The sequence below is a fragment of the Periplaneta americana genome, chromosome 12 (genome assembly GCF_040183065.1).
Source record: "Periplaneta americana isolate PAMFEO1 chromosome 12, P.americana_PAMFEO1_priV1, whole genome shotgun sequence".
Classification (NCBI taxonomy): Eukaryota; Metazoa; Arthropoda; class Insecta; order Blattodea; family Blattidae; genus Periplaneta; species Periplaneta americana.
The window spans coordinates 79,607,813-79,621,279 of record NC_091128.1 but is presented as its reverse complement, the minus strand read 5'-3'; the positions used below and the strand labels follow the sequence as shown (position 1 = coordinate 79,621,279).

The 13,467-nt window shown below is 34.1% G+C and overlaps 1 protein-coding gene across 2 annotated transcripts in view; it reads right to left on the bottom strand.

Annotated features, from left to right (window-relative positions):
* Positions 1 to 399: 399 nt before the first annotated feature.
* LOC138710601 (very long chain fatty acid elongase 7-like) overlaps positions 400 to 13,467 on the bottom strand; it is a 47,076-nt gene continuing 34,008 nt past the window's right edge. For both annotated transcript variants that reach the window (XM_069841604.1, XM_069841605.1), the window contains 3 exons: positions 9,992 to 10,097; positions 7,871 to 8,007; positions 400 to 2,811 (listed from right to left, as the gene is read on the bottom strand). In XM_069841604.1, coding sequence (XP_069697705.1) covers positions 2,647 to 2,811; positions 7,871 to 8,007; positions 9,992 to 10,097 — 408 coding nt within the window. In that variant the 3' untranslated portion in view covers positions 400 to 2,646. The remainder of the gene's footprint in view (positions 2,812 to 7,870; positions 8,008 to 9,991; positions 10,098 to 13,467) is intronic.

Here is a 13,467-nt window from a genome sequence, read left to right as displayed (position 1 = left end):
TGAATATAGGAGAGATTACAGCCAAGGTAAGTAAAAGCATTTACTTGCTCTACTCCAGAGTTATTGATAACTATTTTAGTTCTTATAGAATTTTTACCAATAAAGGCCATGGTTTTTGTTTTGTGTATAGAAATTTCTAAATTGTACTCTTTTGCTTTTTGATATAACCTATGAATTGCCATTTGTAAGTTGTCTTCGGTGTTAGCTAATATAATTACATCATCTGCGTGGAGAAGTATGGTATATATATAAAGAAAGAAAAGAACTGCCATCCTACCAAATTATCTCCTGGCCTAGTTGCCTCATAAGTGGTACCTTCTTGGTGTCACTTGTGAGGTTCAGACTTTTGACTAAACAACAACATAATACAGTATATAGACATAAATGACTAAATTAGCATAGTTTACATTATAAGTCTACGAAGAGCAGTATTGATAAACTTTTCTATCACTGCTTCAGGTTTGATTTTAATGGCAATGCTCGTATGAACATACATCAAAGTGAGGCCACAGCCTTTCGTCTCACATGCACTTGTAAAAATAATTCTTCAGCCTTCTTAGTGTAGAGGATGTTCTTTCAGGTGTGTCTTTAGATACAGTAGTTATAGCTAAGGTACATAAAGCACAGTTTATGTTTGCAAGGAAGTGATTACATTGAGTTAACACTGTAAATGCACACTCTGACAATTAATTTTTTTTCTACCTATTTATATTTCCACAGATCCATTTTAAATTCTGATTTCACTCCATCATTGTCGAGGAATATAGAAAAAAATTCAGTAATAGCAGTTACCTATACACTCTTCGAATTGCTTTCTGTTCAGTACCAGTAGGCCTACAATGTTTTGGCAATATCAAAGATAATGATGATATCATTGATTTATGATTAACGAATCTTTCATTTAATTGTCCTCATAAATCATTTAGGAATTAAATGAACATATTTCTTCTAAAATAGTCTTTTGCAGTGTCGCTTTCACATGTAATTCCAATATACAGAGTATTTCTGGACTGGTGTTACAAACTTTCAGGGATGATGGGGAACGGCACATGTATCAATTTGAGATAAGGAACCCTGTCCGGAAATAACTGAGTCGAAAGTTATAAGCAAAAATAGTTGTGTGGAAATGGAATTGTAATTGGCACCTCGTGCCCTCCTTCCCTTAACCTTTGGAACAGTCGTGGAAAAATGGTATGGGCCGGATGTCTCCTACGTGAGTACATGTCCCGATACAATCTGTGAACTCGTCTACTGTTCCCATTGGTTCATCCGTATTTGAAAATCAGGTCTGCATATTCTGCTCTCGTGTACGCCTCCATTTCACTAGGACTGATCAACTGGACACTGCAACTTGTACACATACACTGCTGTCTGCAGACGTGCATATCAGGACCGACCATGTCCGTTACACATTACGCTATCTGCATTTCTTTAGTGTAGTTTCCTGTCCCCACCCCTCAGACAGCGCACTGAATGGAATACTGTAAGTAGACAACGTAAACAACATGAGACGAATACAGTATGTGTAAGATGTACAGATAAATACACATAAATAAGGTGTACAGAGGAATAAAATTATTTCATTTCCACACAACTATTTTTGCTTGTAACTTTCGACTTGGTCATTTCCGGATACATGTGCCCTTCCCCATCATCCCTGAAAGTTTGTAAGACTAGCCCGGAAACATCCTGTATATCTATCTGTGTGTGTTTGACGTGAGGTAATGCATGGAGCTGATGGGTGTGTTAACTTTTTTACTCCTAATGTCAGCTTTAGTCGATAATATTTGTATCATTGAAAAAACCGAAAGTCGACTTTAGTAGTCATATGCATGCATTAAAATCAGATATTATGGCATTTAAATCCCGATCATCTACGTACCATAGAGGTATGTCCCCTCCAACTACCTATGGCCCTGGATACAACCCCTGATCACATAATATACAGTGTATTAGATTGGCCATTCCCATGTTATGAAATGGCAGCATAAAATGAAAACAACCACCAGAAACTCGACCGTCGAAAAGGCAATTTTTTGGCAAAGGACCATTAGATGGAAATACAGTTGTTCCATGCAACTCCATAAGGATTATAGCATGACTTCTTTTGCAGTCGCTAGATGGCAGCATACTGAAACTGATAAAAATGGTTGCTTTGGAAGTCCATTAGGCTGATCAATTTGTTATATGTGATGAGAGATAAAACCAAACATTTCGCTTATGGTTTAAATACATAAACTGCTGTGATGTCTGTGGCCAATCATTTTTTGTACGTTGTTCATGGTACAAAATAAAAGCTTGTTCTGGTAAATTTTTTTAACTCTGACGATGTTCAGTTTACTCTGTGTAATTCATACTTGAAATCAAAATCTTAAAATAAACATGATGTGCTTTTTATACTACACCCATCCAGTTTCAAGCACTAACTTTGTATCACTATTCCTTACACATGGAACCCCAGTAGCAGCTCTGCTCTTACATTAGACAGTCTCATTAGCGCAGGTTTCTGACATTGCAATTGCAAACCATTTTCATGAACTCTGACTCAGTATTGGGTACTAATACCTTTCTTATCAGTTTCAATTTGTATATTTTCCCTTCATGTGGAGTGCACATAGGATGCAATGAGAAGTAACCACAGAAAATTTAGTTGTCCTTTTTCTTCCAATATGTCCTGACATAGAAATTGGAGAACAGATAAAACATTAATATACTCTCTAGTAATACCATTCCACCTGCGAACGCAGGGAAGCCACAATCATTCTGTAGAACTGTGGGCAAGTTGTGGAGAATGAGGAAACAGAACTGGATCTGTGAAAACAGAAAAATATACATTATTCAGGAGACCATGCAAAATCTTAAGTTAAGAGCAGAGGCGGCTCCTCAGGGCAGGCAGGGTAGGCTAAGCCTACCTCAACACATTTAGAAAAACCTGAAAGTGGATATTTATTAACTACCCCAACACATTTGGAAAACCTTATATAATTATATACTCTTGTCTAGGTTCTTAGAAATTCTTCAATTAACTATGAATGGGATTTTTTGAGGGTTAGTTGGACGTTGCTTACTACTGGCAGTTCGATTTATGCGACAAGAATACACTGGACAGATCACGATGCGTCAGAAGGTAGGCACAAGCGAAGTTAGCCGACCTTCCACGTAACTTCAAAGTTGGCCCTGGAGTAAGCATTAAAAGAGATCGCTATTCTAAATGCTTTCTTAGCGCATGCGTTCTATGCTTAAGCCAGCGCGCTAGAATTTTGCCTGCCCTAACGAGAACCCACGAGCATTATCGAACACCTACGATTTGCGAAATTTCTGTTTGAAAGTTTCACGAGTTGGAAAGTAGATTGTTACGAGTAGTATAACAGTTTTTAAACAGTGTGTTTTAAAAGATGTTTTTTTTAACAGTGTATTTTAGAAAATGTGATTTTTGCAAGTAGTACTGTATATTAATGTTATGTATATTTGGTGATTTATAGTTAATGTAAGTGATGACAATAATATTATATTATGACTGATATAATAAGTAAACTGTTACGTTGTCCGTTTTCGCGTTGTAATGACATTGAAAAGAGAAGCATTTTGGACAATGGGCGACCCACTCCTGCATTAAGCTCTATTGTTAATAAAGTCAGTGCTAAAGGTGCAAGAAAATTTAATCCTTCATGGTATGAAACACTATGAAATGTAAATATAGAAATTGAAGATTTATCTTTCCAAAAGGTGGAAAAATTCAAATATCTTGGAGCAACAGTAACAAATATAAATGATACTCGGGAGGAAATTAAACACAGAATAAATATGGGAAATGCCTGTTATTATTCAATTGAGAAGCTTTTGTCATCTAGTCTGCTGTCAAAAAATCTGAAAGTTAGAATTCATAAAACAGTTATATTACCGGTTGTTCTGTATGGTAGTGAAACTTGGACTCTCACTTTGAGAGAGGAACAGAGATTAAGGGTGTTTGAGAATAAGGTTCTTAGGAAAATATTTGGGGCTAAGAGGGATGAAGTTACAGGAGAATGGAGAAAGTTGCATAACGCAGAACTGCACGCATTGTATTCTTCACCTGACATAATTAGGAACATTAAATCCAGACGTTTGAAATGGGCAGGGCATGTAGCACGTATGGGCGAATCCAGAAATGCATATAGTGTGTTAGTTGGGAGGCCGGAGGAAAAAAGACATTTGGGGAGGTCGAGACGTAGATGGGAGGATAATATTAAAATGGATTTTAGGGAGGTGGAATATGATGATATAGAGAGTGGATTAATCTTGCACAGTGTAGGGACCAATGGCGGGCTTACGTGAGGGCGGCAATGAACCTGCGGATTCTTTAAAAGCCATTTGTAAGTAAGTAAGTATGGTATGAAACACATAAATGGCTAACAGGAAGTGAAGTTAAAGCTAAGCTGTAGGTGGTCACGTTTGTTATTGTAATCTAAAGAAGGTACTTGGAATCAGATCATATTTGTAACTCGGTAAGTCTAAAGAGACTTGAAAAGAATTTGAATCCAATTTCGGAAATGTCTGAAGAACAAGGGTTGCAAGACAACAGTATAACAATAAACTAGAAAAAACCGACAAATTATGAGACGGCTCATTGATGTAACAGTATTGTTATATAAGAAAGAGTTAAGTTTTCTGGGGGCATGATGAAAGCGAGCTGTCATTGAATCGTGGGAATTACATAAAAATGTTTTGTAAATTTTGCCTACCCTGGACATTTGACTACGAGCCGCCACTGGTTAAGAGTATTTGTTAAGTTATCAAGACGAATTTAACATTCTGATCTTGACATACTTTCATTTAGAATGTTTGACTAGTTTATAATAATAAATGGAGCAATTATTTTATGTTTGTATTTCTTTATGTGAATTCCTTGTAGTCAGGGGCAGTTCTAGGGGTGGTGCCCTCGTGCCATAGCACTGCCTAAATAAATTGTAATATCTTATTTTGAACTGTACATTCAGAGTGCTATAAGTTCACAAATTTGATAAAAATACGGGTTTTCGTTGGAGTGATTCGAACAGAACATGATTTGCATGACCGCACCGTGTCAGAGACAGCAATGCCATTCACCTTCTCATGCGCTGCTGTATAGCTGTACAAGTACTTGTCATTTGAGCCAGTTACCAACCAACTCTGTATGGGCATGTCCAGAAGTGTTTTGTAACCCATTTGATGGAACTTGTTCCACGTGTGAAAACATAGTCAGAAAACCCCATTATATCCCTGGAGTAGATCGGGTAGCATCGGTAAGATGTCACTTGGGCATTGCAAACAATGCGCAGAGACGATGTCTTTAAATTTATCACTTGAACTCGTCCGTTTCGAAGGGGTGTTGGACGAGTCTAAATAGGAAAGTGTGAAATTCTCTGCTCCTACAGCGCGTTAAAGTTTCATTCAAGTGATAGATAGTATATATATAAAGAAGAAGACATTAGAGATATGTTAAAGAGGTTGGTTCAAATCATCGAGCACCATTTCATCTTCATAGTTAGTTGCGACGTTGGCTACACTACTCTTTATGTCACATGGCCGCTATATAAAATTATCATAAGGTTACGAAAATGTTTAGTATTTTTTACGCTATTATGTATTACAATAATTATGAACTAATGAATGTTCTGGCACTGCTTAGACAAAATGACTTCAGCCATCACTACTTGTAGTACTGGTAACTTATATGCATATGTAAGAGTTCCTGTACTGCTGTGCTCTTTATCAGGGGTTAAAGCTGCAGCCAAAAAATGTGGGGAAATGTAAGCGATCCTCCCCGAAAAAATAGGTACCGGTATGGTATTTACATTATAGTGCCAAATAGGGCTATCTATACATTCACAATAGGTGGGGGGAATGCCACATTCTCCAGACATGAATTTATGCTACTTGCCAATCTTGCTTTCTTCTATTTTCTAACTATATTGCATAGAGCTTGCTACCTGCTTATTCTTATCAGTAAAGAGACTCCTACTGTCACTATTTACCTTCTCCATTTATTTTTTTTTTTTTTACCCAACGAACTAGTCCGTGCCCCATGTCAGGCTGACAATATTCTCTGACTGTGATTTCAATTCCAGAACTTGAACAGAGTGTACTAGTACCTCCAGTCTTTGAGGTACAACTTAGAAGCACTTAGAAAATGGATGAAGGTTAAGCAATATATCTCTCATTGACATTTAAATATGGATTTCTGAATTCTACATGTTATCACCTAACTCCACATTGAGAGTTTTATTTGGGATCATTCATTTCTAATTTAATACTTTCTTTGATATATTTTTTTATCAATTCATTTGTTACTGGTATTCTGTGTGTCGTCGTTAAGTGTGTCTAGTCCATTGATTTTTATGTAACATTGGACCTAGAAAAATTAAAAGTACCTTAGTTTTATTTCAATATGTTACATTAATTTGTGTATATTTCTATCTCTTTCTTGAAAAAGAGACTGATTGAAGTTGAAAAACTTCATCATTAATGCATAGATCCTCTCTCGACTTTGATTCTCCTTAGTTATTGCTGAATACTTTTCATTAGAAATAACTCTTTCCTCATAAGATGGGACCCTGGCCATACCTTTCCATATAGGGGTTTTGTTACAAAAGAGATATTGGTAATTTAAATAAGGTATTGTCTACAATTTCGTATTGGACTTGCACAATATTATCATTGCGAATATGCATTATATTCGTCTTTTGAATAATCCAATGATATAAATTAAATTTGAACTCTGTATATAATTAGATATGAACATAGCATTGATGAGCCTGAAGAAGTTCATGAAGAAAAGAAAGACATTTATGAACCTACTATTGAGTACGCTACTTTAAAGAAAAATACCGTCTTAAACACATAAACGTGATTGATTTTTATCAGGGCCTGTGGTGTTATTCCTGAATTCTTTAATGCGTTTAGGAAACAATTTGGTTTACCTAAATCTTTAATAAATAACATTGTCACAATAGTTTTGAAATAATGGAGATCTCATATTGTAGATTTACATAATTTATATATGTTATCCTTGATTTTTAGTAATTTGTGTACAGTTGTGATTCCAGTCTCGTATTCTGAAATGAGCCACAGTTTCTCATTTCCCGAAACCACTCAGTCATTTGCCCTTTTTTATATTTAGCACAACACGATTTCTTTTGACATTTTATTTATATCAGTTATATAGTACGAGAACTCGAACAGTACTGTGTAATAGTAAAATCTTTTAATAACCCTCTCTAGAAAAAATAACTTCCTAATATAAAGTACAGTAGCATACTCCATATATTTCTATAGGAAAAAAAAGCAAGAGAAAGACCGTCGGATAATCCACTAATCAGTTAATAGGATGAAGGATAATTGGGATTCTACTGTATATGTAAATTTTTTCTTCTTCTTCTTTTTCTTCTTCTTATTATTATTATTTATTATTATTATTATTATTATTATTATTATTATTATTATTATTATTATTATACTTTTTATTTATATTTATGAATCATATGTCAGTATACCAAAGCTTAAGAATCTACCTCCATTGGGAGGCAGTTTGTTATAAATAATAATCCGGTTTATGTCTACGCATGGAGTTACCGGTACCTCAGCTACCTGAGTAGGAGAAAATTACTACCGGTACATGTAGTACCGATAAGCAAAATGGCTACAGATCTCAACTTTCGCTGCGAAAAACTCAGTAGACTTTGAGATTTGTATAATTTGGCTCTGTCACATTGACTTTTATGCTCATTTCAAAACAGCTACAAAAAAGGTCAAATGAATGAAATGTTTCCCAAGGTACAATGAAAATCACTTTTTTAAACGTGTGTTTGCTTATACCTAATATTTATGTGTGTCAGCTTATTTGATAGCTTACCATTTGAATTTGGGTGATGTATTTCTTCCACCAAATGTTCTTTTTATATTGTGGGAACGTATTTGTGATGAAATAGTATGAGTACATAACCACATGAACAAAGCAGTTTATGGATGCATCCAGCACACACTGACCACCTGAAATGGAAAATATTCTTTCTTAATGTAGGCCTACAAATATAGAAAATATATTGTAATTGCGCAAAAGTACATTTTAATATTCCAAAGATAGTACATATTTCCAGCAGCCTTAATATTAAAAGCACTTCCTTGTCTTCTCAACTGTTGAACAGGTTTTACTATGATAATGTACAGTAGGCGCACCAAGTGCTGTCAGTGATGATAGGCCTATATCACAGATTAGTTCCTTTTTATAGATCTGTTGATCTTTGTATTTTCTTTCTTCGTATTTTAGTGGTTTTGAAAACCACATTTTCATATAAGATATGCTGAAGACTTATATTTCCATAAACATTGAAATGAGTTTTGCAGCTTTATAATACATTTCGTAAGGAGCTTAATTATTTTTAGTTAATGTAATGTCGAATATAAAACTGCATGATCAGTTACAAGTTTTTTAACAAGAGCCAGAACAGGTCACATTGTCATACAATAATTGTATCTACACCGATTTCACATTTCTGATACTCCTACTTGTCTGTGGTGTAATAATCATGATGAAGATCTGGAACACTTTCTTCTATACTGTGCCATCCATAATCCACAAAAGAAGTAAATTAAAACCATCAGTATCAGTTGCAGAAGACAGCCCTGCAATATATATTGACTACACCCCAACTCTGGCTACTAGCAACAGGCATCTATAATGAACACCAATCAAAATACCCTTCATTTTTCATGAAAAATAAAAACTGAATAGACTACAGTGGACTATAGTGGACTACACTAAGAAGTTTGATTGATTGATCAGTTACACGTTCTCAACAATCCTAAAACATGCAAACCAAACTACAGGGTCCTTAATACATATGGCTGTCGTAGCAACAGATCGAGGATCAGTCAGTAAAATGTTGTCTACAGTAGCAGAAGCAGAAATGGATTATGAAATCTCCCTTACAATAAATATTGAAAGAATAGTCCTTCCATTCGTATACAAGCTTCATATCGTAAGAATATGTTATCACTCATTCGTCTAAGCTCATCAACTGAAATTCTTCTTATTTTATGTTCAGCATTAGCACAGGTATTAGCCTGAGTTCCTCTAATGTGTGGGATTCGTGCAAAACATTTTAACTTTCAAACTACACCATAAATAGAGAAATTAAGAAATGGAGAAAGAAAAAAAAGTATAAAAAAAAGTAAATAAGAAATGTAGAAAACAAGAAATGTAGGAAAAAAGGGATACCGGTAATAAAAAAATTCAAAGAAGAAAAAAGAGAAATCAAGAAATGTAGGAAGAAAGCAAAAATGAAAAAGAAAAGAATAAATAGAGCAATCAGTAAATAGAGGAAGAAAGGAAACTCCAGAAAGGAAAGAAATAAAGAAATAGTAATGCAGTAAGAAAGGAGAAATAAAAAAAAAACAGAAATAATGGGAAAAGAAATGAAAAATGAAAAGATAAGAAATAGAATAACAGAAAATGGAAAAAAGAAACGCCGAGAAAGAAAGAAAGAAAGAAATAGAGAAATCAAGAACTGGAGAAAGATGGGAAAATGAAAAGAGAAAAGAAGAAACAGAGCTATCAAGAAATAGAGAAGGGAAGGAAATATAAAAAACAAGAAGTGGAGAACTCAAGAAATGGAATAAGAAAGGAAAAAGAAAAAAATGGCGATAGAATGGAGACATTAAAAAGAAAGGAGGAAAGAAATAATGAATTGAGAAAGAAAGGAAACGCCAAGAAAGAAAAGAAGAACTAGAGAAATTAGAAAATGGGGAAAGAAGGCAAAAATGAAAGAAGAAAAGAAGAAATAGCGAAATAAAGAAATGGAGAAAAATTTCAAGGTGAGTAGACTAGGTAAGAATGCATAAAGCGACTACAGACTAGTGCAGTGTCATTTCTCCTGGAAGTATATGACGTATATGCAACACCTATATATTTTAATGACTCTATACTTGAACTACAGAAAGTAGGGTAAAGCTATTTCCTTAGCGAAATTCTTACCTGGAGCATATCGTGCCAAGGTGTAGAAAAGTACCAACGTCATGGAATGATGCAAGACATGGAGGAAGGTTACTTGGTTGCTCTTCTTTCGTAGGACGAAAAATACCTACAACATGTGTAATATAGCAATATCTTAATTTTATAAAACTTAAAGATTTCTTCTGATGTTTATTTTTAACAGAATCAGAGGTAATTACCATTAAACAAAAGGATTTAATGAAATCTCTATGTTACAACAATCTTTTCTTATAGATTATTTAACTACAACGACTCAATTGCAGTTTTATCAATTCCAGTTATGCAAGATAACGAGGCAGGAGATAGTAACTTATTAGCAACACAAGAGTTTCATATAGTTGGCAGGGTTGCGAGATTCTCTCCTCAGAAATCGAAGACAGATGATACTGCATACCTTAATGTGACTAAGTACCGGTACGCATTTTAATTCAATATATAATATAACCGATTTTATTCATTTTATGTATTTCAACTAATTGTATATGGCCTAAACTTTTAATTTTGTTACCTTTTTGCTAGAGTATGAAATTTCCTTTGAATAACCGGTATTGATAAAGTCTGGTAAAATAATGTCATAATATAGCTTGATCTATATAGAAAAAAATGCATAATATGTGTTTAAATTCTATCAATAATAAATTAACTTCCAAAGAGTAAAGATTAAGATAGGGTACTGTATAATACATAACACATACTATAACATTACCGTTTTTATTTCAATACAACCCGAAGGTGATGTTGAACATAAGTTGGACAATAAATAAATTTAGGATTGCAGTTATATTGTCAAACTCCAAAGCAGCTATTCTGTCAATCGTCTCTAAACACACACCTTCATCTCAAACAGCAGAAATAACTAAAATGATCTCTCAATTAATATCACTCAATAAAAGAATTTTATTCCAATGGATACCATCCCATTGTGGAATCCTGGGAAACGAGAATGCGGATGCTTTAGCAAAGAAGGGCAGCACTGCTACTTACAGATCTGTTACTAAATCTACGTATTACTCTGTGAAAAGATTTATTAAATCTACATACTTAGACTACAACAAACAAAATTTGATAACACAATCCCAAGGGAAAAAATGGAACTCTCTGCATCAAAATCCACAGTTAATTTCCGATTTACCACGAAAATCGTCTGTAGCTGCATTTAGATTGGCAACAGGCCATGATTGTTTGGCCAAACACCTACATAGAATTGGAATATATCAGTCCCCTAACTGCCCATTGTGCAACTCAAACCAAGAAATGGATTCGGAACACCTCAAAATCTGTGCTTGAGTGGCTGGTCATGATAATATCTTTGAAAAATATTGGAGTGCAAGGGGTCAAATGACTTTATTGTCAAACGCCTGGCATTAGAAAACAACAACATAAGTTGGACAGGGTCTCGTAAAATTAAGTAAGGAATTTTAAAGCTAATTTTACAGAAATGAGCAAAGAATTGTATTTTTCCAATTTCTTTTTACATTTCGGGGCAGATATAACTCAATCCAGGACACAGGACACACTATTAAAATCCAGATCAATCCTGGAAAATGTAGGACGTCTGGCAACCCTGATAGTTCGTGAAAATTTAAGGGAAAAATGAGGTTGGAAGTTATGTGGTAATAAATAAATTGAAGTGCACCAAAATAAACATACTACTCGAAACTTCTGTAGCAAAATGCCAAATTAAAGAAATGAAGCATGATATCTTTATCACTCTAATTTGAATTTGTAGATAAACTTGTTCTGACTGCCTGGCCTGATGAAAATATTTTAAATTTATGCTAAAAGTGGAAATTCTATTTTTGGGTGATAATATTGAGTGAAGACAATTACTTAAAACAATTAATAAATAGCCTGATCTGAATGAAGGAGGGGAGAGCAATGGTGAATAGTTCAATGGTTGAGTTGTTTGGAATTTTTTCCTTGCTAATTTAAAAAAATTGTAGCACAACATTTCGAAGAGTGGATCTCTCTTCGTCGTCATTGCAAACCTCATGTGGGGATCGTTACAAACAGCTAGCCTGTCTGACTGATCGACGACTGTCAGGTTGGTGCGAGATATTAAGACGGAACACACGACGTCATAAACTGCTGTAACATGAATTATAGAGAATGAAAAGAAGAATAATAAAAAGAATAATAATTCCGTGATTGTAACTAAACTAATATATAGAATAATAACACCAAAGACAGGGAATAATAGGCACAAATAATTCACTGGTCAACAAAATTAAACATATTTTTTGTTCAAAGTTAAAGAATGGGTGATTCTTATAGCATTTTTCGTACCGATTTCAGATCTATTTTCAAAATTTTTCTATCATCCAGGTTTTTGAGTAATTATATGAAATGTACTTCAGACCTTTCTAGTATTGATACCTTGTAACATTTTACCTAAAATCATATTTATTTACCTAAAATGTGTGTAAAATAGATTTTAGGATATACTTCGCGTGAGAAACATATCTTTTGAGTGTCTAGCGGTAGTGTGACAGAATATTTGGGCTCCATTTTTCCTGGTAGCGCCTTTCCATTTCATAAAAATCTTGATGAAAATGCTCCCCATGTTTGTAGTTCACTACCCGAAGGTTCTGAGGAAAGAAAAAATAGATGAGAATTCAAGAAGTTATTTTGAGAGATACATGACACCACACCACGTTATAGTTCTGAATCAGCTCGCTGACAAGTTCTTTGTAATCTTCTGATCTGTGTTCCTAGAAAGTAACTGTCTGTTGAATGATCCTTATACTCCGTCATATCATTGTAACTGGAAAAGGCATATGATGAGATACTTTTAGCCAACCAGTTAGGCTAATAGAATTACATGGAACACAACAGATTTCAGGGGCCCAGTTCCTGTCTTCATCTATTTTGCAATCAAAAGAACACTCGTAAGCTCTTTTAAATAGTGTAGTAAAATTCACCTGTGTGCTTTCAAAGTTAACTAAATTGTTTGTGATTTACACAGTATTTTAAGGTATGTTTCACTTCATAAGAAACTTTTACCATACTTAAAATTAGGACAAAGAAAACATGAGTTATGAAACTTGTTTCATGATTGCAAGTTCCAATTCAACTGAGAATTAATACCAACTCTCGCAATCTTATGAGGAATAAAATTCATTTTTATGAATTCTGACTTCACAGGCAAAAGTGATCTAAAGTTATATGTCAATTGTTAGAGCAATAAAATGAAATATTTGAAATAGTTTCTTTCCATTAGCATGTTAAGGACTGTAAATAGCAATAAAAATAAATATTTTTTTCTAAAATTACAAAAAAAATGGTGTGTGGTAGAAAAATTCTGAGTACATTTTTGGAATCAGCAGATGACATTACATAAGAAACAGCAGAAATTGTACATTAACAAAATCATTGTTGATATATAATCAAGAGTGAAAATAGTGAAATGATGAAACAATAGGAAATAAATTAATGAACGTGAAACAATTAAACTACTA